The 27984-nt window shown below is 37.7% G+C and overlaps 1 protein-coding gene across 5 annotated transcripts; it reads right to left on the bottom strand.

Annotated features, from left to right (window-relative positions):
• Window positions 1–2662: 2662 nt before the first annotated feature.
• DRAM2 (DNA damage regulated autophagy modulator 2) lies at window positions 2663–27941 on the bottom strand. 5 transcript variants are annotated; one of them, XR_003970931.1, is made up of 11 exons: window positions 27835–27941; window positions 26642–26769; window positions 25430–25497; window positions 21227–21368; window positions 17577–17644; window positions 15946–16085; window positions 8231–8408; window positions 7648–7730; window positions 5852–5944; window positions 3596–5318; window positions 2663–3115 (listed from the first exon to the last, which is right to left on the bottom strand). XR_003970931.1 is itself a non-coding variant. In XM_030325946.1 (10 exons), exons 4-10 carry the CDS (start codon window positions 21355–21357, stop codon window positions 5211–5213), a joined length of 672 nt encoding a protein of 223 aa, XP_030181806.1. In that variant the 5' UTR covers window positions 21358–21368; window positions 25430–25497; window positions 26642–26769; window positions 27835–27941; the 3' UTR covers window positions 2663–5210. The 5 variants fall into 5 exon arrangements, 4 of the variants coding, with proteins under 4 accessions (XP_030181806.1, XP_030181804.1, XP_030181807.1 ...); XM_030325946.1 differs by having other exon boundaries at window positions 2663–5318; window positions 8360–8408; XM_030325944.1 differs by having other exon boundaries at window positions 2663–5318.
• Between the last annotated feature and the right edge of the window lie 43 nt (window positions 27942–27984).

The raw sequence follows: 27984 nt of genomic DNA on the forward strand, positions 1-27984 counted from the left end.
AAAAGGCAACCGACAAAATGAGAGAAAATATTCACAAATGATATATTGGATAAAGTGGTTAACATCCAAAATCTATAAAGAACTTACCAAACTTAACACCCCAATAACAAATAATCCAGGGAAGAAATTGGCAGAAGACATGAATAGACACTTTTCCAAAGACATTCAGATGGCAAACAGACACATGAAAAGACCCTTCCTCATCAGGAAAATACAAATCAAAACCACAATGAGATACCACTTCACACCTTTCAGAATGGCTCAAATTATCAACTCAGGAAACAACAGATGTTGGTGAGGATGCAGAGAAAGGGGAATCCTTTTGCACTGCTGGTGGGAATGTAAACTGGTACAGCCACTTTGGAAAACACTATGGAGGTTCCTCAAACAATTAAAAATAGAACTACTCTCTGACCTAGCAATGGCACTACTAGGAATTTATCCAAAGGATAAAAAAACAAAATGCTGATTCAAAGGGGCACACGCACCCCAATGTTTACAGCAATGCTATCAACAACAGCCAAATTATGGAAAGAGCCCAAATGTCCATCGGTTGATGAATGGATAAGGAGATGTGGTATATATACAGATACAATGGAATACTACTTGACAATGGAAAAGAATGAAATCTTGCCATTTGCAACAATGTGGATGGAACTAGAGGGTATTATGCTAAATAAGTCGGTCAGAGAAACACAGATATCATATGACTTCACTCATATGTGGAATTTGAGAAACTCTACAGATGAACAGGTAAAAGGAAAGAAAAATAATATAAAAACAGAGAGGAAGGCAAACCACAAGAGACTCTTAAATACAGAGAATAAACATAGTTGCTGGAGGGGGGTGGGTGGAGGGATGGGTTAAATGGGTGATGAACATTAAGAAGTCACTTTTTGGGATGAGCACTGGGTGTCATATGTAAGTCACTGGATTCTATTCCTGAAGCCAAGACTACACTGTATGTTAACTAACTTGAATTTAAATAAAAAATAAAAATCAACAACAAAAAAAGTAAAAGGCATATGTCCATTTCATCTTAGTTGTTGAATTTATTGGTATAAAGTTGTCCATTACATGCTCTTATTATCTTTAATGTCAACATGTTCTGTATTGATGTCTCACTTTTCATTCTTGATATTACTAATCTGTTTTCTCTTTTACTTGATCAGTTTTTTTGTTTCCTAAGCTATTATAACAAATAACCATAAACGGAGTGGCTTGAAAATAATAGAAATGTACTCTGTCACATTTCCCTTTGAAAATTGAGGAGCCTTTTAAAGGCTGTAGGAGAGGATTGCTCCTCACCTCTTACTAGTTTCTGGTGGCTAGCATCTTTGGCGTGAGGATGCATTAGTCCAATCCCTGCCTTATCTTCACTTGGCCTTCTGTTTCTGTGTCTCTTTATGGTCTTCTTATAAGGACACTAAATCATTGGATTTAATATGATATAGTATGATGTCATAACTAAGTATATCTACAATAACCCTACTTCCAAATAAGGTCACATTCTAAAGTTCTGGATGGACATGGCTTTTGAGAGAATACTATTCAGCTCAGCATATTAATCCTGCTAGGTGTTTATCAATTTTAATCATTTCCAAAGTCTCACTTTTTTGATTTTGTGTTAATTTCCATCAATTGTGGATATGTTCTCTGTCAATATCTCTTCAAACATTTCTTCCATGCCATTCTCTTTTTCTTCACCTTGTGAAACTCCATTACAAGATGCAAGGCCATTTGATTTTGCCTTCAAAACTCAAATACTCTGTCCTTTTTATTTTCACTCCCTTTTCTCTTTGATTTTCAGTTTTTTATTTTCAATTGTCCTGTCTTCCAAGTTTATCAAATCATTTCCTATGTAGTCATATCATATTCAACTCTAGAATTTTCTTTTTGTTTCCCATAGTTTACATGTATTTGCTGAAATTCCCCATCTTTTCATGCATGTTTTCCACCCTTTTTACTACCTCCTTCAGCAATTTATCATAGTTAATCTACTTCTGATAACTACAATATCTGGGCAATCTCTGAGTTCACTTCTATTGACTTCTCTCTGAATCAAATCAAATGTCTCTGCTCCTTGAAGGTCTTATAATTTCTTGCTGCATGCTGGATATTTTCTATAAAAGAACAGTAGGTGTGAAAATAAATAATAATTACCTCCACAAAAGGGTGTGCCTATTCCTTGTCAGGCTCTTAGACTGGGAAGCTGCATCAATCTAATCTGTGGTTGATGTGGAGATGAGCTGTGCTGATTTAGTTTAGTTTTACCACTTGCTTCAAATATTTTAAATGAAGATTTCCTTTCAGCAGGAATTGGGATCTGAGAATTGGTGAGAACTTAGTAGAACCTTTGTGTTTTTCAGCTAAATCGCCAGCTTTCCAAACATGTGGAGTTTCTCTTTGCACTACATTCCAAAGGCATAAATTAGAATTTGAGGTTTTCTCTTTGTATTCTACTCAGGCTTCCCGAGAAGGTGAACTCTCTCTCAGATTACCATGCCTTTTGGAGGATACAGTTGCTTACACTCACAATGCCTCAGAAAGATTTTTCCTGTTTTAGTTCTGTTTTATGTTCTTATCTTCCTAGTAAGTGAGTACATTCTTTCTAAAACTAGCAATCTGGCTGATTGAAAAGAAGCAAGACATAAATCACGGATTTATAAAGATAAGCCAATGTTTACTGAACTTCATTTCACAGTGAGTCTATACAGGACAAGGCAGAAGAGATAAGAGAAGTTCTTTCTCTTTCATAAATCCACTGAGCACTTACAACATATGACACTATTCCAGCAAAATATAATCTCAGTAACTGGGATGGATAAAAATGGAGCTCCTAAATTACAGAAGATCTTGTTTGATTTTCTAAAATCTAAAATTAGAAGTGGACTAGTTCAGGTTCCTTTTACCATGTGATTCTGCCATCTCCTAAAATCTTATCATCAATAATATCCATTGAATGGAAAGAGGAAAAAAAAGGGGACAGGCATTCCCCCTTTTCAGAATCTTAATATGAAAACAACAAATACATCCATTTCACTTACATTTCAGTGGCTAATATTCAGTCTCATGCAATTCTTAATTGAAAGGGAGGCTGGGAAATGCAGTTTTGCTGTGTATCCAGAACAAAAAAGAAATACATTCAGTTCATAGAATCTGTTAATTTTGTCAGCTTAAAAACCTTCTATCTTTAAAGCTAAATATTCAATACAGGAACATTGATTGAATTGAAGAGGAATGCCTTATCTGTTTATACAAGCTTCTGTACTGACATTGGAGGCAAGTCATATTTTAAGGGAGGGTGTGGTTCTCTTCCATTACTTCAGTGTAAGTGAGGGATAAACACACATTCAAAAATCTATTTATAATCCCTTTTTGAATTAACATTTTCACCCTCTGTTATGTTTAAGAGTAAAAGTTACATAATGGGATTAAAATACTATTGAAGTAACTTTTTGTTTTATAAGAATTTAATGTTAGTGCATATTTCTAAACCTAATATTCTAGTACAGACCTGTAAGTCCAAGTTCTTCCTGTGTCATCCTCCCCACATGTAATTTATAAACTTTGATTCTATCAATCCCCCTCTCACCATATGTGGTCCTTCACAACTTGAATTTCAGCTTCCTTGATGTACAGGAGTCAGGACCCACCAGTGTTCCTCAGGTGTGGTTGCACTATGATTTTCAGAGGCATGAAAGAAATTTTTCATGGTTTGTATCCAAATATTTTTCTAGTGATGTCAAATTTCAATGCATCGATATTTATTGAAGTATCTCCCATGGTCACTACTGTGTGACCTATGTAAATAGTATTTTATTCCACTTTCTGTCTTATTAGCCCAGAAGTCTTCAGCAGTATTATTTACACAGTCTTATATCTAGAAACTTATTCCTAATTGAGATTTCTAATTCCACCAGATAACCATTTTCTTTTAAAGTGCTCCCTCTTATAAGTTAAACTTGTCACCATCTTTTATTTTGGCCATGGGATCATTTATTCTAAAATGATAAACCCTGTTAATCTTCTTCAAAGATTCTTTTGAAAACCAGTCACTGGGAACCTTCTGGATGATCATTTTCTTCTTTTGAATTTTCTCTGGGATCTGTAAACCATTCTTTATCTGCACAGATATGGATCCAAGTAGAAGCTATACAATCACTTGCATGACAGAGAGAGAGAGAGAAAGTTGTTTTTGTGGATACAAGTATCACAACTATTTTGTACCTAGTTTTCTCCCCCTCTCCCCTTTGGATTGATTTTGTCCTTCCTACAAAGATCACACCTTGTTTAAAAGGGTTAGTATTTGCTCATTCAAGACTACTTTTACAAATAATTATAATTTCTATATAAATGAAAATCTAAGAAGCTCTTGACAGCAGTTTGTGGTAACTTCTATTAACCATATCTGCTATTACTCACAACCTTTCAGCCTCATGTGTGAACACTAGCCCTTGTTTTGTGTAGATCACAACTGAAGTAAACTTACCTATAGCTACTTCTCTCATGCATGAAGTGATTAAAATCCCATTTCAGAGACTAAGCTTCATGAACCTCTTGCAAGGATGTGTGACAGACTAGTTGGCATAGTATTTGGCCTTATGGCAGGAATTAAATCAACACCTACAGAATCACTTGTGCAAAGCCTAAGCAATGAAAGTGCTTACATGAATTCGGGTCTGCTCCCCTTAATAAGTGGATTCCAGAAGAAAAAAATTTTATAGACTGTAAGAAATGTAGTGATATGGTAAAACTATTACTTCAAAACCCAATTCTAAAGGAGCTGCTGAGCAATGCTGAGTATCCGGGGTCCTGGAAAATGTCTCTTATAAAAGTGCTCCAAACAAAACACGCTTTACGATGATTTAGAAAATATGAAAGGCTGGATTTTGTAGACTGCTTGGTACACTTCTGGTTGTTTCTCATAAGTAGGAAAAAAATCTACAATATTGTAGTCCTTTGGTTTTATTTTCTGGGATTAAAAACAAGTATAGGCATAAATGTTTTCCCATGCTCTTCTTGATGATATCCTTTAAAATAACTTATCAAACGGCTTTATTTATGTCTCTTGTTTATCAGTGTTCATCAAAGTCACTGTCAGCCTTGATTAACTGGTTGAAAATTTCAGAGCAGAGTAAGTAACTTTCATGAACATTTTCCCCAATCCCTGAGAATCATAATCATCACAGAAATGTTTTATCCCTTCATCATAAATCTCTGGAAAGTAGCCGTGTTCGTTCATTGTTAACAGGGCAAGGAGCAGTGTCATAGAGGGTTAATCCATGTAAATTGGCTTCCACTTGTAAAGAAATTTTCTGTAACAGAAAAGAAAATTATATATAGACGTTTGTTCCTTAAAGACATCTTCAAAGTCTTCAACATCACATCTTCAATATGCTCTGAAGAACATTTATGGGATTGGGGATGTAAATCAATTCTAATGAGTAACAAGAGTGAGACAGATGCTATACTGACAACGGTATCAACTGTAGTACCAACAGAGTTGGGAAAACCAAGCTTCTCTACTCAGAAGTTCTTCATTTTTCTTTGGTTTCTAAAAGGAATCAGTAGGCGGAGGAATCAGGAAACGTAGGCGGAGTTGATGAAAATTCTGTGAAAAAGTTTCTGCAAATTTACTTGTTCTACAGCCCTATTTTCAAGGTTGAATACCTTATTAACAATACACTACTTCTCCAAACACAGAAACAATTTCCCTGAGTCGCTCCTCTTCTGGCATTGCTGCTTATGAAGTTAATTTTCAAAAAGGCTGGAGACTTGCCTATAGAAACTTCTCTTATTCCACCTGCAGGAAGTTTGACTGCATAAATCTAACGCTGTGTTTTCTTACCTGAAAATCACGGATGTAAGTCAAGAAAAAACCAAAGAAGGAGAATGACAAAGACCATTCTGCTGCAGTGGTGATCATGTGAAGCACATAACCCTTGAGTGACAATGGAAAAAAAAGAACAGTTCTGTGAAATTTCATTCAAATAATCTATAATTTCTCTCAAATAAAAAAACCCATAAAATTTATAATCCAATCTGCCTTATGAAAATTAAAGGGCATCAGGTAAATACTAAGGACATTTTAATACACTATAGACTTTTGTTAAAAATGTGTCCATTTGAGTTTAACTATAACAAACATGCTATATTAATTAAAGATGTTAATAAAAGGGGAAGGTATAGAATACATTGATAACACAGAACCCTCTGTACTATTTTCACAATTCTTCTGTAAATATAAACTATCTAAATTCGGATTTGTTTAAAAACTTAATTCCATTTATCTTTTATAAATAATTCCATATCTGAACTTTCTGTGGAAAAAAACCCAATCCTTAATTTATTGAACCTAGCTCGAGAATTAAAGGCAGACATTAGAAAGTTCCTCCTAAATGATTTACCTACCGTAAATTTCATCCAGAGCAAATAAAATTTCCATCTGAGAACTAAGACAGGAGAACTTCTACTCTATGATCAGGAAGTTACTGCCTTTCCCACAACCATAAGATTCATTAAATGTCACTAAAAATGTTTAGGTAAAAAATGCTCATGGTAAACGTGGTGTCATTTTTAGAACATTAAATAATATATGGATTATAGCTAAGAGCATCCAGGGGCTCCTAGGTGGCTCAACTGGTTGAGGATCCAACTCTTGAGTTTGGCTTAAGTCATGATCCTAGGGTCATGAGATCAAGCCCTAGGTCAGGGTCTGCAGTGAGCATTGAGACTGCTTGAGATTCTCTTTCTCCCTCCTTCTGTCCCTCTCCTCTGCTCATATATCTCTCTCTAAAATAAAAAAAATATATACAATAAAAAAAATAACTGAGAATGGGGCACCTGGGTGGCTCAATCAGTTAAGCATCCAGCTTTAGCTCAGGTCATGATCTCACGGTCCGTGAGTTCGAGCCCTGCGTTGAGCTCTGCGCTGGCAGCTCAGAGCCTGGAGCCTAGTTGGATTCTGTGTCTCCCTCTCTCTCTGCTCCTCTCCCACTTATGCTCTGTCTCTCTTTCTCTCTCAAAAGTAAATAAACATTAAAAAATATTTTTAAAAAATAACTGAAAGAATCTAATAAATTACTCCATTCTTTCATTCTTATAAACATGTCCTATCCAGGGCTAATTCTTTAAAAATAACTTAAAATGAAATGCCACTGAGAGGTTTGTGAAAACAGATAAACCTATTTTATCATCTATTTAGTATATGTCCCTCCACTTTTTTTCTCAGGATCAAAGATGCTATCTCCATTCAGATATCCAGTATACTGGAACCCAAATGTAGAGTCCAAAATAATAAACTTCCAGATAATAATTCAGAAAACACGAATTCTAATAATAAAAGATCTCAGTTGGGTATGTTGTACACTACATCCATATTTAGGAGAGACAATTTCTGAGAAAACTCTTTGCCATCATGATTCTCTTCATGTCTTGAAAATGTTCACTGGTCAGACGTGAGAGAATAACACAGGTAATTCTACACAAACTCAATCATACATAGTAAATAATCCTAATTTAACAGAATTGACTATTCTACTGAAAAAGTTTCATTTTTGGTGATGACACAAAAGAATACATCAAAACCAACCAAAATAGTCATCTTTAATATAAAACTAAGTTTTGTAGATTCCAAGCTCTTACTTTGTCCTCGGGGTTCCAATGGAGTTTCTGGTCTACATCTTTGCCATAATTGCCACTGTGCAACAATGATGAGGAAGTCAGCACTATAAAAAAAAGTAAGTCAAGGAGAATCTCGGACAAGACCTGTGCATTTAAATTAGATTCAAAATAAAAATAACTTTAAAGGTCCCAAAGGATTACTCATACATTTGTTTCCAAGGTCCAAACCCATTTTCTTAAAGACTAGATGTCACATAGCAGTAGTGAAAATTAAAATGTGCCTGGAGGATTACTATGAAATGGTCTGCAGAGTCAACTCCCCTTTGCTCAGTAAATCAGTACTATCCTCCATAATTGTTCTCAAGGACATAAACTCATCCTTCAGATGTCTGAAGTGAGTATGATCAGGCTAAACATCAGCTTTGTTCCTAGTTCAATTACTGAGGTCCTATGTAAAATTTGAATTTCACATTTCAAGTCTTTTAATTTACTAACCCAAGAATCTCACCCACAAAAGACCTGCTTACAATATGCCAACAGTGTTCACTTAAATATTGTTATTCAATTCCCTTCCAAGTGGAGCCACATTTACAGCAAAGGATACTGCTAAATGCACTTACTCCACACCAGATAACCAGCAATAGTCTAATCCAGAAGACTTGTTTGCCATGAATTTTGGGCTGCATTTGGTAGGAAAGGATGGTCTGAACCAACATATATAACGAGCCCATACCAAAGGTGAGCACAGCTCCACATATGTGTACAGGAAAAAAGTCTGTTTTCTAAGAGGTAAAAAGAAGAAATAAGTAAATAAGGTAAACTCAAAACACATTACCAACACAATATTTAAAAGCACAAGCCAGCAATTTCAATAGAACATTCACTGAGTGCAAAAATACTGCGAATTCTACAAAATTACTTCTTGAAGTAATTCTCTCTTAGACTACTCAGCATAAGCCAGAGGACTACAGTAAACCAAATTATTCATATGCCACTACTGAAAATATGACAGTAGTTGTTCATTTACTCATTGAATACCATGTTTCTGTGAGTGCCTCTTGTGTGTCAAGCACTGTTCTAAGTACTCAGATATATCAGTGAACAAAACAGGCAAGCATCTGGCCCTCAGAGTTTATATTCAAGTGAAGAAGCAAAAACAATAAATAATAAACTTTAGAAGCAAGTAAAATTCATAGTATGTTAGATGGTGATAAGGATTATAGAAAAAGAGTAATGCACAACAAAGGGAGATTAGCAGGTTGGAAAGCTGGAGGGAGAGAGTTTCAACTTAAACCCAATTTAAATCCAAAAGCAATTTAAAGTCTCAAAAAATTTAAACACCCCACCTTGGCTCTAGTTGATTGGTTTTGATAAAGTATACAAGGGATTATCATAAATTATAATTTTTCCCCCTTTACCTCACTCTTACCGGTATCCATTTACATTTTACTTTTTACTACATATACCCTCTGCTTAAAAGTGACAAGAGTGGCTCTCCAAAAATCCTACAAACATCTTCAGTTGAGCCCCTCTAATTCTCGAAGCTGGCACCGTCTGTATTTCACGTGGTCGGGAAGGCACTGCATAGCATCTGGCACGGAGGGCATCACGGGGTAGCGAGAGGGGAGAGGTAGGGCTTGGGCCCCTCCTTTCAGTCAACTGTGCTAATTCACAAATACAGAAGCCAACTTTCTTAGTTGAAGCTACAGGAAGTTTCCAGTATAAAGAAGTAAAAGATAACGTTTTTGGCAACGCCATTGGTTTTCTTTTGGAGAGAAAAGGCTACTTTGATCCAGTTTGCGGTGTTACAACTGGCAATGAGTTATGAGTACTGAGAAGGGAAAAAAATGCATTGTCATTTCCACTTTGGGTAACAGAAAAAAAACCCTTCAGCACCTGTAAAACAATACAAAAAATAATAAAAAATAAAACAAAATGGTACTATCTTATCTTCATATGGGAATTTATCTGTACGTATGGATAAAGGCTGGAAAAATATAGACAAAAATGAAATTAACTATTTTAGGGCTATGAGAAGGAATATGGGTGAACTTTTCCCCTTAAAAATATTCTCATATCGTGATGACGCTAGAGATAGAACCTGATTGATGACCATCTGGGACGAGTACACAGTCCCATCAATAAAACCCTGTGACTTAAAAAGTAAAAATAAAAAATGGAGAACATTTATTACTATATTTTTATAGTTATAATAAAGGCATATAAAACTGATTTTAACTGGCAGTGCTTCAGCTTGTACATTAAATTTTGTCATATTTTTGAGACCAGAGAAACAGCAAAAGATCTTGAAATAGGTCAGACAGCATTCTTCCTATGGAATGCTAGAGCCTCTGGGACTGGTTCTACACAAATGTGAGTTTTACTTGGCTTGGATTAGGCTACTTTTCAACGTTTATTTATTTTTGGGACAGAGAGAGACAGAGCATGAACGGGGGAGGGGCAGAGAGAGAGGGAGACACAGAATTGGAAACAGGCTCCAGGCTCTGAGCCATCAGCCCAGAGCCTGACGCGGGGCTCGAACTCACGGACCGCGAGATCGTGACCTGGCTGAAGTCGGACGTTTAACCGACTGCACCACCCAGGCGCCCCTGATTAGGCTACTTTTCACAGAAAACTTCCGTAATAATAAAGCTATGTGTAGCTTAGAATTCATAGGTAAATATTTTGCATACGACTTTTGAAAATGAAACAAACCATCCTTTGAGGTGTAGATAGTTCTATATTTGTTCACAGGGAAGAAGAGTAAAGGAAGAGAACAGAAGAGAATTCTACTCATATTTATTATAACCATTGTTCTTTGGGCATATTTTATGTAATGCTTTTGCACAAATGCATTGAAACTTGATTGAAAGTTACAGAAACTCACTTACACTTATGGAAAAGAGGGTATTTATACCTTTTATACTCATTTTACTAGAAAGGGCAATGATAGACCTATTTCTTGCATAAGCTAGATTAAAGTGTTCTGTACCTGGAAAAAAAAGTTATGTACAGAGACAGAAGTTAACTTATAGAACACTGATAGTAATACAAATAATCCACATCTGCATAAATGCAAACTGTGTCCTTTTGAATGCTATTAATTATTACCCTGTGAATAATGGCCAGTTTTGCATCATAAATTTATTTTACATTCCTTATCTGCCAATAAATGTGTGGTACTTTGACTTCTCTTTTGAGCTGATTTGTAATTCCTAGTATTTCTCTCATGAATTAATAAGTTAAATAAAGTCTTTGACACATTTATCCTCTTTAAAAATATATCCTTTATCAAAGACAAAAACTTATCTTTTGACAAAGACAAGAAAAATTACAGAGATTATGTGTGGTCAGGAGCCAATGTCTGATAAAGAACTTATAAATTACATATTGATTATATCTGTAAACTTTACCTAAAAGCAGTTAATGAAACTTAGGAACTAATATCCTGCTTACTTATCCTTATCCTCTCTCCCAGGTGTCCTTGAGGATAAATTTTACAGGAAAAGAGAATGCCATGTGACAACAGAGGCATATATTATAGAGTTATGCCATGAGCCACGCATACCAAGGGTTACTGGTTTCCACCAGAAACTAAGAAAGAGGCATGGAATAGCCTGTGTCCAAAAGGGGACCATCCCTACTAACATCTTGGTTTCAGACTTCTGGCTTCCTAAACTTTGAGAGAATAAATTTCTGCTATCTTAAGCCACTTGATGTATGGTATTTTGTTATGGCAGCCTTATGAAATTAACATAGATTTCTGCTTACTTGACCCTTCCAAGTTTCCTTGAGGGTAAATTTCCTAGGAGGGGAAAAATTCCTCTAAGTAGGCATTGAGGACATATGTGTTTGTTTTGCTGAATATTATCATACACAGTTGTTTTAAAAGGAATTGAATTTGTATCTTTTTAGTCAGAGTTTTCAAATCTCATTAGATCTCTTTAAATATGGACGGCCACCCACACTCAGATATCACCTCACGCCAGTCAGAGTGGCCAAAATGAACAAATCAGGAGACTATAGATGCTGGAGAGGATGTGGAAAAACGGGAACCCTCTTGCACTGCTGGTGGGAATGCAAACTGGTACAGCCACTCTGGAAAACAGTGTGGAGGTTCCTCAAAAAATTAAAAATAGACTTACCCTATGACCCAGCAGTAGCACTGCTAGGAATTTACCCAAGGGATACAGGAGTACTGATGCATAGGGGCACTTGTACCCCAATGTTTATAGCAGCACTCTCAACAACAGCCAAATTATGGAAGGAGCCTAAATGTCCATCAACTGATGAATGGATAAAGAAATTGTGGTTTATATACACAATGGAGTACTACGTGGCAATGAGAAAGAATGAAATATGGCCCTTTGTAGCAATGTGGATGGAACTGGAGAGTGTGATGCTAAGTGAAATAAGCCATACAGAGAAAGACAGATACCATATGGTTTCACTCTTATGTGGATCCTGAGAAACTTAACAGAAACCCATGGGGGAGGGGAAGAAAAAAAGAAAAAAAAGAGGTTAGAGTGGGAGAGAGCCAAAGCATAAGAGACTCTTAAAAACTGAGAACAAACTGAGGGTTGATGGGGGGTTGGAGGGAGGGGAGGGTAGGTGATGGGTATTGAAGAGGGCATCTTTTGGGATGAGCACTGGGTGTTGTATGGAAACCAATTTGATAATAAATTTTATATAGATAGATAGATAGATAGATAGTATGTGGACGGCCACAAAAGGGGCGCCTGGGTGGCTCAGTTGGTTGGTCGTCTGACTTTGACTCAGGTCATGATCTCACGGTTTGTGGGTTCAAGCCCCACATCAGGCTCTGTGCTGACAGCTCAGAGCCTGGAGCCTCCTTCAGATTCTGTGTCTCCCTCTCTCTCTGTCCCTCCCGCTTGCACTCTGTCTCTCTCTCAAAAATAAATAAACATTAAAATAAAATAATAAAAATATATAGACGGCCACAATAATCACAAGAGAATTTTTAGCCATCCTGCTTAGTCCCTTAGCCTCTTCACGAAGTTACTAAACAATGAGAACATGTTGGTGGTAAGCACTATGTTAGGTGCTAAATATGCAATATACACAACAGTGAACAAACCCATGGTGCTCACAATTAATGGAGAACTAGATCAACTAAAAATTTTTAAAAACCATAGATATAAAATTAGACTATAAGAAGTACTGTGAGGGGCGCCTGGGTGGCGCAGTCGGTTAAGCGTCCGACTTCAGCCAGGTCACGATCTCGCGGTCCGTGAGTTCGAGCCCCGCATCAGGCTCTGGTCTGATGGCTCGGAGCCTGGAGCCTGTTTCCGATTCTGTGTCTCCCTCTCTCTCTGCCCCTCCCCCGTTCATGCTCTGTCTCTCTCTGTCCCAAAAAAATAAAATAAAAAAAACGAAATAAAAAAAAGAAGTACTGTGAGAAATTTGTTTCCAGAGCTTAGAGAACACAAAGAATACAAATAAAGAAAACTCAAACTACACAGAAGCAAGTCTATTCACAGATTTCCCTGAGGAACTACAGCGTGCACTGAGATCTTTAAGACACCTCGATCTGTTTAGGCTTGGGGTTGTGAAATGTCCAACAAAGGAAACATGAAATGGAGGGGAATAACTTATCTTATTTAAAGAACAAAAAAAGTCCAGTGTTATGTACAAGGGAAGACATCAAGAAGGGGAATGATGCAGGGGCGCCTGGGTGGCTCAGTCGGTTGAGCGTCCGACTTCAGCTCAGGTCATGATCTCGCGGTTTGTGAATTCGAGCCCCGTGTCAGGTTCTGTGCTGACAGCTCAGAGCCTGGAACCTATTTCAGATTCTGTGTCTCCCTCTCTCTCTGCCCCTCCCCTGCTCATGCTCTGTCTCTCTCTGTCTCAAAACTAAATAAAACATTTAAAAATTAAAAAAAAAAAAAAGAAGAAGGGGAATGATGCAGAACGAGGTTAAAGAGGTAGACAGCACCCAGATCATGTAAGACCTTTGACTTAATTAAGCAGCTTGGCAGGCAGTTTGCCAAACTCCTTTTTCTCTCTTGATTCTATGTCTTTGCATGAAACTTTGGAGCTGTACAGCTCTAAGCAGGGGTACAGAGAAACAGAGTAGGATGTATATATAACTCCAAAAGATTATACCGGAGCAATATTAAATGAAAGGCTTGCAAGAGTGAGTGCAGAGGAAGTATTCAGGCAACTATGGCAGTAGTCCAGATGAGAGAGAATGAAATCTGAACTGGCTGAGAAGGAGATGGTAGGGAGAGAAGTGGAGATGAAAATGGACAGAAGCAGATGCTTTCAAGACATGTTTGAGAGGTAAGACCAATAAGTCCCTACTTTAAAACACAGCGCTAGAGTCTCTTCCAAGTCAAGCTCTAGAACTGTAAACATCTGGTTTGTGGACCTTTTTTTCCTGTATCAATCAGCTAGAGTTTGTTTTTGCAAGAGAGAAGTGGGAAGAGGGGCCAATGCACTCGCCACTTAAAATAAGCAGTAACAGTTTATGTGAGAAAGGAAGGAAGGATATCTGGGTACTATTACAGAGTCTGCTTATAAACAGGGCCCAGCAATGAAGCCATCAAGGAAGGATGTAGAAGAAATTCAATAGGTCCAAAGCTGCATGAAAAGAGATGTGACCAAGAAAGAAAAAGGAATTTGATTCAAGATTATAAGGCTCAGGTGATGAAGTGAATTAGAATGAAAGCTGAAAACAACAAAAAAGTATATCAACTGTTTTTGTAGGTGAATGAGATAAAGGTAGAAAGGCAGTGTGTATGAGTGCAATCAGGAACTGTCACTGGAATTTACTGGATTGCATAAACAAATTTTAGTTACTAATAGAAGTAACATATTAAGGGTGGAAGTCAGGTTGGGATTCATTTTCCCACATGGGGGTGACAAATATTGTTAAATTGATCAAGGGACAACCAGAGCAAAGAATCACTATCCATACACTAAAAATTTCCAAAACATATTTTTAAACACTGAGCTTTAGAAACTGATGGACGGGGGGCACGTTGCTGAACGGTTTGGGCGGTTAAACATCCAACTTCGGCTCAGGTCATGATCTTGCAGTTCGTGGGTTCAAGCCCTGCAGTGGGCTCTGTGCTGACAGTTCAGAGCCCAGAGCCTACTTTGGAATCTGTGTCTCCCTCTCTCTCTGCCCCTCCCTTGTTTGCACTCTGTCTCTCTTTCTTAAAAATAAATAAACATTTTAAAAAATAAAAATAAATAAAAAAAATAAAGAAAGAAACTGATCAAGGAAGGCAGGACCCTATTTGTGGCAAAGACAACTAGGTAGCTGTCCACCAAAAATTGTATGCCCCTTCCATGGTTTAGAGTTGCCCCAGGAACTGATGCTCAGCAAGACTTCATTTCCTAGCACCCCTGTGTCTAGCAAATAAATGTTACTAGAATGATGTGACTCATTCTAGTTAAGGTTAAAGCTGTAAAGAAGCAGGTGTGGTTTTTGCATGTTCTCTTTGTTTCAGCCAGCTGGTTGCAGAAGACATTAAGGACTTAGGGAACAGCAGAGCTCAAAGAAGGATAGTGTCAAGGCCTTAAATCATTGTGGGAGGAAAGCCATCCATCAACCAAAAATAACTACACTAGATGCATGAATATGCCTCTATAAGTATATTTGTATGATGAGTGTGTATAAATAGGGCATCAAACGTCTAAACTGAAACTTTATAAAGACTGTAGAGAGATTAATCAAAAGACACAATGTGCCCAGGATGTGGCTGAAAGAATGTCAATAGAAAGGAATGTGAAGAGTTGGCAAATGTTTATGAAGGTTGACTGCCACTTTGAGAATTCCCTGAGAAAAAGCTGGAAGAGCTCCATATCCTCCCTTTACTTACTCATAGAAGGTGCTGAACACCTAGAAAGAGAGGTGATCAATGGGAACATCTTAACAAGAATATAAATACAAAATAGGTGTCAGGCATATTTTTTTTTAAGTTTAAGTCTATAATTTGGTCACTTATAATTTATATCAATTCTCTCTGGTCTTGGAGTAATCACCAACTAAATAGTAATAAAGAGTCTAATAAATAAAGAGTCCTGTGGACCCTTAAAGGGATAATTTATAAATAAAGAGTTCTGTGAATCCTTAAAAGGTCAGAATAATTTATGTGTTCAGCAGTTTACTGAGAATGAATTTTTCTAATTGTATATGTAGTGATCTCTAAGAAGGCCAAATAATTAATGGTTTCTTTGTCAAGGCAAAGAAACAATAACAGTGTGTAACTGAATGTTTCAGGTTTCCTTTTTAACATGTATTAATTTAGGTACTTCAGGAAAATACCTATGTTGGGCTAAAGCACAAACCTGGAAGTTTGCCACGATAGAAAGTCCAAAACAACTCAGTAATCCAAGTACAAGGCCAGCCTTGTTTATTCTGATGATACGATTCTCTTCAGGATTCAGAGCATGAACTTGCTTATAACGAACATAAATTGTAGCAATGCCTGGGAAGAGATAATCCGAATGACAACAAAGTAATAAATAACCAGGGAATAAAGTTGCCAACAGTTAACAAAGGTCATATATCATAGATTTTCCTTTTACATTTTATTTGAGAGAAGAGAAAAAACAAAAAGCAGAAACAGCTGTCGATTTCAAAGAACTTTTAAGGTTGCATTATGGAACTAGTAATATCTCTCTCTGTGTGACTCAAAGGCACTGGCCTCCTGTGGGCCTCACATTTACAAATATTTAGGATAAAACTTGAGAGAAGATTGATGTTTTCTGAAAATGTCTAATGATAAGTATTATATAAAACACAAACTATTCTAGGGGTGCCTGGGTGGCTTGGTCGGTTATGCGTCTGACTTCAGCCCAGGTCATGATCTCACGGTCCGTGAGTTCAAGCCCCGCGTCGGGCTCTGTGCTGACAGCTCAGAGCCTGGAGCCTGTTTCAGATTCTGTCTCTCCCTCTCTCTCTGACCCTCCCCTGTTCATGCTCTGTCTCTCTCTGTCTCAAAAATAAATAAATGTTAAAAAAAAATTAAAAAAAAACAAAACACAAACTATTCTATATGATTAGCATTAAAGTCTAAAGTAATTAGTGCTAAAATATGGATAAAATGAGTCTAGGCAAACAAAACAAAACACTAAAAGATGATTTGCCTCACTCTCATCAAATTATTACAATTTGGCTCAATGAGATATAGCAGTCAATTACACAGGGGGAAAAAATCACACAACAACCCATTTTACTATCCTTGTTAGTCAAGAAAGAGTCAAATCAAATCAAATTTTCCATGGCAAAAATATTATCAAAGATCTCAGAAGTATAGAAAAGGAAACAGAGATATGCTTTTGTAGACAAGTTTTTGAAAACTTTAGTCATAAGAAGAATTTCTATGCACTGAATCATTTCCTTGACTTCAATTTTTGAAGCAAGTAATAAATATCATATGGAAGAATACAAATATTTAAAACAGTCAAAACTGAGAGAAAAAATATTTTAGTAAATCATTAATGAAGTTTGGTTCAAAAAAATAAACAGGAATGTAAAATCCAGTAGAACTCCATTCTTTTGGCATTAGAACATCATTCAAAAATCAAAACGTGGTTCCACTGCTGCTCTCAAACTTCTAAGCTGTTTATCCCAAATGAATTTAGTTGGTGTTAGTTGTGAGCAGTGTGTTTACAGCTTTCTGTCCTCTACTGGTTCCTTAAGAAATCCACTTAAGGCCTCAAGAAATATTTGGTTGTACTTTACAACTTCTATTTGAATGAGAAGTTAAATAGCCTCATAGATATGTCTATGATTTCTGTAATTTAGCATTTTTAGAAATTGCTTTTCTTTTAAAAGAAACATATCTGCGATCAATAATTTAGTGATAACAGTCCCTCCAGTAAACAGAAAGTAAAACAACGAACAGAGTAGCGTTTAAAGAAGGAAATTAATTTAGCTGTTAATTTCAATTTTTAAAATAATTCCCATCACTTACATAAAACTGCGGCGATATTTAACATTGCCCCAAACAAGCATTTTTCTGGAGGCAGTGTACCGGTGTCACTGAAAGAAAAAAAAGAAGGTATTTGGATTTCTCACACTAGGTATACATGTGCATTTTTTCTAAAGAATAAAAAATAGCAGGGATTACTTCAAACCCTTTGTCTTTTTATACATTTGTAAGTTCAGCTCTTATATAATTTTATGAGAACATGACAGTTTGAGCTCACAATATCCTACCTGGTTCACTTTTTCTCATATCGCTTTAGCTTATTTCTTTTTCACATAACAGAAATCAACAGAAAATGATTCGAAAAACACACAAACAAAAGCACATGCTGGGTATGTTAGGGCTGTGTTCCTGACTTCCATCCTGGGCAGGTGTGTTCATCTGTCTCACCGGAATATTCGTTCCCTAAACACCGCAGGTTCTTTCACAACTCTGTCTTTTGGCATCTGTTGTTGATGCTGCCTATAATTCAATTAATACTTAATCATTTCCTGTTAATTACAAAAACATTTATCAAGCACCTCCTAAGTGCCAGACAGTATTTTAGGGACAGGAATACAGTGGTTAGTAAAAGAGACAAAGCCCTTGCCCTCCTGGAGCTTCCACGCGAGACCAGTTTTGAGTCCCCTCCCCTCCATAGCTTAGCCAACTCCTCTAGCAGAGTGCACACTCACAAAGCATTCTGTCCAGACTTCTATCGAAATCACTTAGTACAATGTATTGCAATGCATCGGTTTACATGCCTGTGTTTCAGGGCAGTGTGGAATACACAGATCCAGGTCAACAGTCCACCCACCATTTACTGCAACACCTTGGGTATGCTCTTTTCAGTCCTTCTGACTGCTCCTTATCTGCAAAATGGGGCTATTAATTCCCTCCCAGCCTCGTCAGACCAACAAGAGGAAATGAAACTGTGGTCATACATGTGAAGATCTAGCAGAGTAGCAGACACAGGGGAGATGCGTATTAAATGTTACTTCCTTTCCCTTCCTTAAAACTACAGTAAAGATGAAAAAGACAAAGACTTTTTCAAAGTCTGTTTTGAAAATAAGAAGGATCTCAACTAACACAATGTAATGGGATTAAAAACGAAATGGAAACTCATGTCTGGTAAGGAATCAATAAGGTTTGGCGAGTTAAATTGGGTTAAGTTCAGGAAAAGTAAAGTATCAAATATCAATTCTAAGTATCGTTCCTTCTGACTCTAAAATGTATCTTCAGAAACAAAAGATTTTGTTACTCTGATCACCTTCAGGAGGTGGAGATTGTGGTTTTGTTTGTTTCTTCTACCTTTCAAAATTTCAAAAATAATGTATATATATTCTTATAATCAGAAAAAAAATCCATAATAATCCATAATAGTTGTATTTCAAGTGATGCTACAGTTTTGAACTATCCCATAAGTAAACAAAAGCATGCATTTCCAAGACGACTGGCTAAGTGTGCTCCTTCCTTGGCTCTGCATCAGAATGACATAAACTGGCTGACAAGTGAAAAGAGCCAAGTCCATCACCTCATCAGCATGATGCCCCAACCTGGTGGTCATCAAATTATTTTGATCATACACTATCAAAAAAAAAAAAATCTGATCATGTAACTTCAAAATGTATGTATTATATAAATTTAAACATTGAGATTTAAACAAAATACACACAGAAGTTCTAATAATTTCTCCTCGTGCCCCAGTACTAGTCTTGTGCATTCTACCTGAGCGTCCACTACTTGAACCGCTAAGAGAACATGTGCAGTGGAACCGCTGAAGCACATGTGCAGTGGAATTGTCTTTGGAGTGAAATTTACACTTGGTTATGTCTTTTGGGACTATTAACAACTAAACCTTTCAGATAGGGTGTGTGAGCTGAAAGGAAGTTTGCAGAGCATCTAGTCTAACTCAATCATTTCTCAGATGAAGGAAACGAGCCTGAGAAGTAAAATTAAGTACTACTGAGTTTAGATATATTAGAATGTTGGAGAAAGATCCCAGGGTAATATTACTAAGGTCATTAGCAGGAAAATAAAAAGGCAGAACGACAGGGATGGAAAAGGAAGTGTCTAGGGTACTATCTTTCAGAAAGTCACATGCAGTACCATCACAGAACTGAAACTCTGAAGAACCCAATGGCCTCTTAAATGATTAAAAGCTCTTTAAAGTGAAAGCAGACAAGTTCTCGAAGGGGAAGTAAAAATGCTGACGGATGCTCAGGACTCACAGATATATGCTCGCTAAAGAGTTACTAAAGAATGAATGGGCTCCTTAAGCTACATATTCTGCTAGCAGAGTGGTGAACGGTGGTGATTCTTCATCAGAATATTCCTAGACTTGGAACCTTAAATTCTAAAGTATCTTTGATTTTTGTACATCTTCCCAAAGTGTACCCAATTTGTTGATATCCTTTATTCGACAGCATGCTACTGTGAGAACAGATGTAGATGGTAACATTCTGATCTCTTCTTGATATTTTTAAAAGGTAAATTTAGGCTTTTGGTTTATCATCCTTTAAAAGTTCACTATGTTCTATGTTGGAAAGATTACTTTTCAGGAGATAAACAAACAAGTGAAACAACTACAGCAACAAAACAAACAATGGAAGGAAATCAATGAAACCATTATATTACCTCTGGACAGGCAGGAACTGGAGAGGGCTGAAACAGACTTTCATTTTTTACTTTTATAATCAGTCTAGTATTGTTTAAAATTTGTTAGAATAAGTATATATTGCCTTTATAATTGGGAAAAAAAGAGAGTTACTGACATAGCACATGCAACTGAGTACCCATACTAACGTCATTATTAGTTTTGAAATTTCAAAAATATTACTGATAAATTTTGATACTTAATATGTTAGAAAGATCTAGACGACATGTCATAAAGATTATGAGCAGAGCCTGTAGAATCAAATTATCCAGTCAAACTGAACCTTGGTTCCATCACTTACTGAATCATGTGCCCTTGAACAAATAACTTAACCTCGGACCTCATTTCCTCTTCTCTCAAATGGGGGTAACAATTCTTACTTCAAAGGGTAATTATAACTATTCAATTATTTAAGACCTGAAGAATGCTTGAAACATTACCTTGTACACAGTGGGTCAAGAAATAGTTGCCATTACCATTACATTTTAATACTATTACTGTTGTTTGCAGCATTTTTGAATTTTAAGGGGAGAATAATTTCACATCTCTCTTCTGAGACAACCTCAAGTACTTATTTGGAAAACAAGACACTTGAACGTCGTAATTCACTAACTAGTTCACTAAGTGAATCTAATTCCATCTCCACATTTTTCTATCACATGGAAAGAACCAAACATAACTTCCTTTTTATATCCCTTTGGTTGTTGTAATGTCAAACATGAAATCTGAATTTTAAATGTTAGCATTAAATGTGGCTTTGGCTACTATAGACATTTTATCAATATTTGTTCTTCCAATCCATGAGCATAAAATGTTTTTCCATTTCTTTGTGTCCTATTCAATTTCTTTCATCAGTGTTCTATGAAGCAGAGTACAGATCTTTGACTTCTGTGGTCAGGTTTATTCCTAAGTATCTTATGGTTTTTGGTGCAATTGCAAATGGCTTCAATGTTAAAATGTGAATGAAACAGTCTCCTATAAAAGGATATATTTCACTGACCTGATATAAGGCAAAGCAGGGTCAACATGGTGGAGTGTTATAGCAATAATGTACGAAAATATGAAAGCAGCAGCTGTCCAAATTACTAGGGCAGAAGGAAGGAAACTGAGACCTTGCTGAAACCACCACATCTCAAACACGTCTTCCGAAGTAGAAAAAAAAAAACAAAAACAAATTAGAAAAGATTATTCACAAGTATTTCATCTCTTCTACTTTAGCTATCCACTCCCACAATCTTGTACTTATCACCATGAGCTGTCCCACTTCTGAAATCATCCCCCACACCATCTCCTAACACCTGTTTGCTTTCAATTTCTCGGTAAATGGAACCGAGTTTCACCCACTTGCCATATTCAGAAACATCCTTTCTCCCCCATCTTTCCACACATAATCAAGTACTAAGTAATGTTTATTCAATCTCTCAAATATCCTTCAAATCTACCCTTTCTCTCCATCTTCCCTGCCACTACTCTACCCAAAATACCATCATTTCTTGACCAGATTATTGTTATAATCTCCTAAATCGTCCTTCTCTAGTGTGGACCATGATCAATCTAGACTCCACCTTATAACTAGAGTGATCCTTCTAATTCTGAAATACTAATCTGACCACCTAATTCTCCTACAAGAATCTTTCGGTGCCTCCCTGTGCCCTTATAAATTGTCTTTCCTCCTTAACACGATCTACAAGGTCTTTGTATTGTCTGATCTCTACTTACCTTTCCATAATTCATCTCTGACTACTTATTTGTTCCCAGTTCCTTGTTCTAGTTATCATCATCTTCATCATCATTACAAAAGTAAACACAGTGTCTACTCTGTGTCACCAAGTTACTAAGCATCTTAATTACATGATCTCATTTACTTCTCAGAACAGAATTACAGAGACAAAGAAAACTGTGCAAGGTCACAGAGCTGGAACTCAGTAGAGACAGAATTCAAACACAGGCCTTCCATTCTAACACCAATCACTATGCTCTACTGCTATAGCGAACTTCTTTCAGATGTTCAAATGGGTCATGCTCTCTTGCACACTCATAGACCTTCACGTACACTGTTCTGTCTGGATGGCAGGCCGCAGTGCTATCATCCCCCCAGCCCTACGACCACCTGTTAACTCCTATACATATTCAAGTCCCAGATCTTCCAGCTTCAGCTGAGTGGCCCTAGTTTGTTTCCAATAGTACCCTTTACTTCTCCAACCAGGGCATTTATCTCACTTAACTGTTCCTAGTTTGCTTGGTTTTATCTTCACTAAACCTTAGATTCTGAGACAGAAGAAACCAACTGTTTTGTTCACCATTACATGCATAAGGGCAGGGGGAAGAAAAAGAGCACCTAAATACACACCTAACACACATCACCACTTTCTTTCTTCAACTCCAGACGGAGAATGTTAAGTAATCATAATGAATTTTAAGACATTAATGTATCCGAATGCATTTACTTTTCAAAAATAAATACAGAAATACTTTCAAATTCTAAGAAATTACTCCTCTGTATGTGAAAATAATTTCATGTTTGGAGGGGTATCTTCTCATAGTTTGAGGGACAGAAATTGAGTATTTCCCATGAACAATGTAAGAACAACTCCTATCTACACAACCCTCCAGTACACTCAGCGTCCGCATCTCAGACTGAGGTTCCAAACAATGACATCTCAGCCATTTTTCACTTGTCATTTACTCTGATCATCTGACTTGTTGCTAAATATGTACATTTAAATCTTGCTAAATAAGTTTCTTTTCCTTTATCCCCAAAGTCACCATTATAGACATGGTTTGAGTAATTTCCTGCCTGAATTATCATAATCTCCTTCTTTCTGTTCTTTTTTTCCCTTCTGAGTCTTTAACATTCTATCAATGCTTTTCATCAATTTAAACATGACAATTCCTTGCCACATTCCTATAGTGCTTTCCCCGGCATAAGTTTCTGGGATAATGATTCTCAATTTCTAGAAAGTTTGAACTGCTTCTAAAGTCTTTAATTTTTCTCCTTTCTTCTCTTTGAACATTATTTTAATTTGTTTTGGGTAATTCTAATGCAACATCCTTAGAGGAATCTAATTTCATATTTGTTGGTTCCACTACCCCTTGCACCTGTTTTATAGTTTTTGACCATGAACTTGTATTTGGATGATTTTAATTGGGAGAATTCTAAAAGGCTTAGGTTAAGGGTAAATCATTCCAGAAGCGCCTGGGTGGCTCAGCTCAGTCGGCTGAGCGTCCGACTTCAGCTCAGCTCATGATCTTGCCATTCCCAAGTTCAAGCCCTGTGTCAGGCTCTGTGCTGACAGCTCAGGGCCTAGAGCCTGTTTCAGATTCTGTGTTTCCCTCTCTGTGTCTGACCCTCCTCCGCTCATGCTGTGTGTGTCTCTTTCTCTCTCAAAAATAAACAAACATTAAAAAAAGAAAAGAAAAAAAGGGTGAATCATTCCAGGGAGGGTCTATAACTATTTTTGCCAGACACTCTGGCACATTACCAACCTAGGCCAACTTTAATTTCTTGACTTCCAGGTTTTTCAGACCATGTAGATATGTAAATTGAGCCCTGAATCTGAGTGATGGCAGACCCTGTAGCTTCAGGTTCTCAAGGGGGAGCTTTACTCCCTCACCTGGACCTGGGTGAAAATTTCTTTGTGATCTTCCTTTGCCAGAAAGGAGATACATTTCCTAGCCCACCTTTCATTGAGTGTGGATTTTTGAGGATCCTGGCTGAATGAGGAGGAAGGTGATTCTCCAAGGCCGTGAGTTGTACAGTTGCAAGTAGAAATCTTTACATTTTATTTTTTATGAGAAAGGTCATCCCCTGAAACACATTTACACAAACTACCCTGTGAATGGTGCCTCTTGGATTTGTATACCTGAGAAGTTAAAGGGGTATGAATTATACCTCTCTACCTTGGGGGGAGTGGGGGGGGGGGGGGGGAAGAGGAGCCTATGAGCTGACTCTAATTGTGCTTCATTTCTGCTATCAGCCAAATGCCCTCTCCCCGCAAAAGACACATTGCTAGTTTACTACTCTGGTTTCTGCTCTCTCTCTCTTTGACCTTTAGCCCTGGGCATTTTCCTTTCTGTTCTACACACCTGCTATGCATTTAAAGGCTAATATAATTTATCCAACATTTAGGTGTTTTAGCAAAAGTAATTTTCACAACATCATGTCCATCTCATTTCTAGAAGCATAACCTCCTCTCCCTTTAATCATTTTTGAATGCCCACATCCTTCCTATTCTTTACAATGGAGCTCAAATACCATCTTCCACACACAACCTTCCCTTATCTCTTTGCATCTGGAAATAAGCACTCCTTCTTCAGAGAACACTAGATTTGCACATCTCTCATGGCTATTATCTTCTGCAGTAGGACAGATAAGGAGAGTGTCTTTAAGTGGATAAAATCCTTGATAAGAGACTCTACTACCTAAGCATAGCAGAGGGCCTTGCCCATAGTAATCACTCACTATTTTCTTTTTTTTTTTTTTTTTTAAGTTTATTTATTTATTTGAAAGAGACAGGCAGAGAATCCCAAGCAGACTCTGAGCTGTCAGCGCAGAGCCCAATCCAGGGCTCGATCTCACAGACCATGAGATCATGACCTGAGCCAAAATCAAGAGTTTCATGACTGAGCCACCCAGGCACCCCTCACTCAATATTTTCTGAATGAACAAACAGCCAAATCCAAATTATCTTAAACCCCAAAAAGATTCACAACTTTTCTACTTCAGCAAACAGTATTATCATTTTTCTAGGTTATCCAGATTCTAAAACCTCAGAGTAACCCTATGTTCCAATACAGAATCCTCCAGCCAAATGTGGCTATTTAAATTAAAATTACAAATGACTAAAATAAAACTTAAAATTCAGTCTTTCAGTCACACTAGCCACATTTCAAGTGCTCAAAAGCCACATGTGTCTAGTGGCTACCATGGAAGATGGTGAACACATAGAACATTTTCCATTATCAATAGCAGAGTTCTATTGTACCATGCTACATAGCTATCACAGGGATTGCACTGACCTAGCACAAGAAACTAACACATTACTGGTACATAATAAGGGCTAGCTTTTACAATTAACTGTTTAAAATAATGTCCACTTCACAGAGGTTTAGTCAAGAACTAAATGAATTAATACAAGTGAAATACTGTCATAGATGGTCCATAAATGGTTGTTCCTCTTGTAGAATGCAAAAGATGAATTACCTGTTTTACAAGTTCATAAGATACGTCTTCAAATCTGCACAAACCTGCACCTTTGTAAATCTTGAAATCTACATACAAAGAGAGTAAAGGGGTATTTCAAACTGCATTCTTTTAAACATGTATAATTTCAAGTCAAGGCATCAATATTTGTTCATGGGTAGAACACTATGTTATAGAATTATTAATAACTTATTTTTCTTTAAAGAGTTGATAATTGTGTGTTTAATTTTTTAATTTTAAATCTAGTATAGTTAACATACGGTGTTATATTAGTTTCAGGCATACGATACAGTGATTCAACCATTCTATACATTACTCAGTGCTCAAGATAAGTGTACTAGTGTGTTTTATAATGATGTTGTACCATCAGAAATTAAGTAATATTTTAAATCCAGGATGTCAATTTTCCTATCCTTTCTCCCATTAGACAACTTTCACTGACCTCAAAAAAGATAAAATGAAAGGAAAAACACTGAGTTTCCTCCTACAAAAGGAAAGACAAAAATGAGGAAAGAACAATAGTTTATTATTAAGCAAAATAAAACATTAGTCTGTGTGATGCAATGGAAAGAACACACACAGTTGTGAGAGGAGGAAAAAAAAAATCACTAATCTGTGTGATGCAATGGAAAGAACACAGTTGTGAAATCAGTTGTGACATTTAGCCAAGTGCAAATCCTAGCTTTATCAAGTCCCAGCTGTGTGATTTAGGAAAGTTACTAAGCTTCTCTGAGTTACAGTATTCTGATTTGGAAAGCAGCTATATCAAAGGGTTGTTCCTTAGAGTAGAACAGAGTAAGCACACAATTTAACAATGAGAGTTGATTTATCAATTCTGTACAACTAGCCACAGGGATGGGGAACAACACTCAATTCTTTGCATGTGTGAATCATCTTGGAGTTGTATCTCCTTAGGCTTTGAGGGTTCTCATTGTTTAAACTGACAGTTTAGATGAGAAGCAGGGCTTGAAATGATTTACCAATTTGCTAATGACAACTGAAAACTTTAAGTGCACTGACTTGGTAAGGAAGACTACTTTTGCTCATGTATTTTTACAGTGGAAAGCTGGAAGTATGGCTGGCTAAGTGCCAAGCAAATAAAGTTAAAATTTCAATGGTTAATGATTTAAGGAAACCTTTGAAAATAAGCAGGAATAATCTTCATAGAGTAGTAAGAATGATTAACAAAATGTTGTTGCGTCTCTCACCTACCTTCTCTACTTTCTTTGAAGATCCACGAATCAGAACTGCAGTTACAATTCTTAAATTTCACAAATGTTTGAATGCCACTGGTAATAAGATGAATTCCTTATTCATCTGCTGAGTCCTCTAAGTGGTGACTGATAAGAAACAACAAGAAAGTAAATTCTAGATATTCCAGCTGAAGAGAGAAAGCCTAAAAAAGAGAGAAAGCTTAAAAAAAAAAAATTCTATGGAACCATCAGGCCCAAAGCAAAACAGAAAACGGTTATTTGTCTAAACTCTAACTTGGCCTTCTAGCAAATGTGATATTCTTATAATTGCTAAATCCTATAGAGTCTAAAAGATTAAGTAACTTTGTTATACGTTGGGTCAAATGTTATAGGGAGAGAAATGGGGGAGAATCTGATGATGCCACAAGAATTACAGAAGGGCATTTGGGTACTGATTTATAAATTAAAATTTGGGAGAACTGGAAAAATTTCCCTGGTGTGTTTCCTGTTTTTCAAATGTATCCTAATGCAAAGAAAGCACAGTGTGAGGATACAAAGGACCAGCCATTTACCTTTCCGTATTGGGCTCACACACCCTTCACTCCGCCCCGCGACAGAACTGCGCGTGGTGGACAAGCTTCGGGTAAACACAAGGTCAACACAGATCTCAATTTCAAACCTGCCCCCAAGCACCCTACCAAGAACTCTGAGCCTGGGAGTGAAAACTGCAGTTTTTGTGGGACTGGGGCGAAGGTTCTCAGTAGCCGCTTAAAACAAAACCAAGGCACTATTTACACCTTTGCCTCCTTCAGAGGTGCAAAGCCCTCGGACTAGCACCTGGGGCCAGGAAAAAAGCGGGAGGCGGAGCCTGACCCGGCTCGCGGATAGGGGGCAAGGGAGAGGGAAGTGGGAGGGGGACCGCCCAAGGATGGGGGCGCAAAGGTGAAGCGCGGAGACCTAAACCCAGCGCACACACCCGCCCCAGTCCCCCGGAGCCCGCCCGCGCCCCGACCACCACCAGGTCCCTCTCCCGCGCTTCGCACAGCGTAGGGCCAGCTGGCACGCGACTCGTGCGCGGGCCACCTTGGTGGGGGGGGGGGGGTGGCGGGCGGGCTCCGGGCGGCTTCCACTTCTCCGACCCGCCCTATCCCATCCTTTGACACACCCTCCGACAGCGGTCTGGGGCCGGCCCTCATCCCCTTTTCGGCTTACCTTGCTTGCATGGGCCGGCTAGTGCTGGCCGCCGCGTCGGGAGCGGTCCCGCCGGACGAAGACAGGGCGGGCCTCCGGGGCGCGCTCCCGAGCAGCCAGGCCAGGCCTGGGGCGCGCTTACCGCCCCGAGGAGCGCGCCCGCGCCGCCGC

The sequence above is a fragment of the Lynx canadensis genome, chromosome C1 (assembly GCF_007474595.2).
Source record: "Lynx canadensis isolate LIC74 chromosome C1, mLynCan4.pri.v2, whole genome shotgun sequence".
In the NCBI taxonomy this organism is placed as follows: Eukaryota; Metazoa; Chordata; class Mammalia; order Carnivora; family Felidae; genus Lynx; species Lynx canadensis.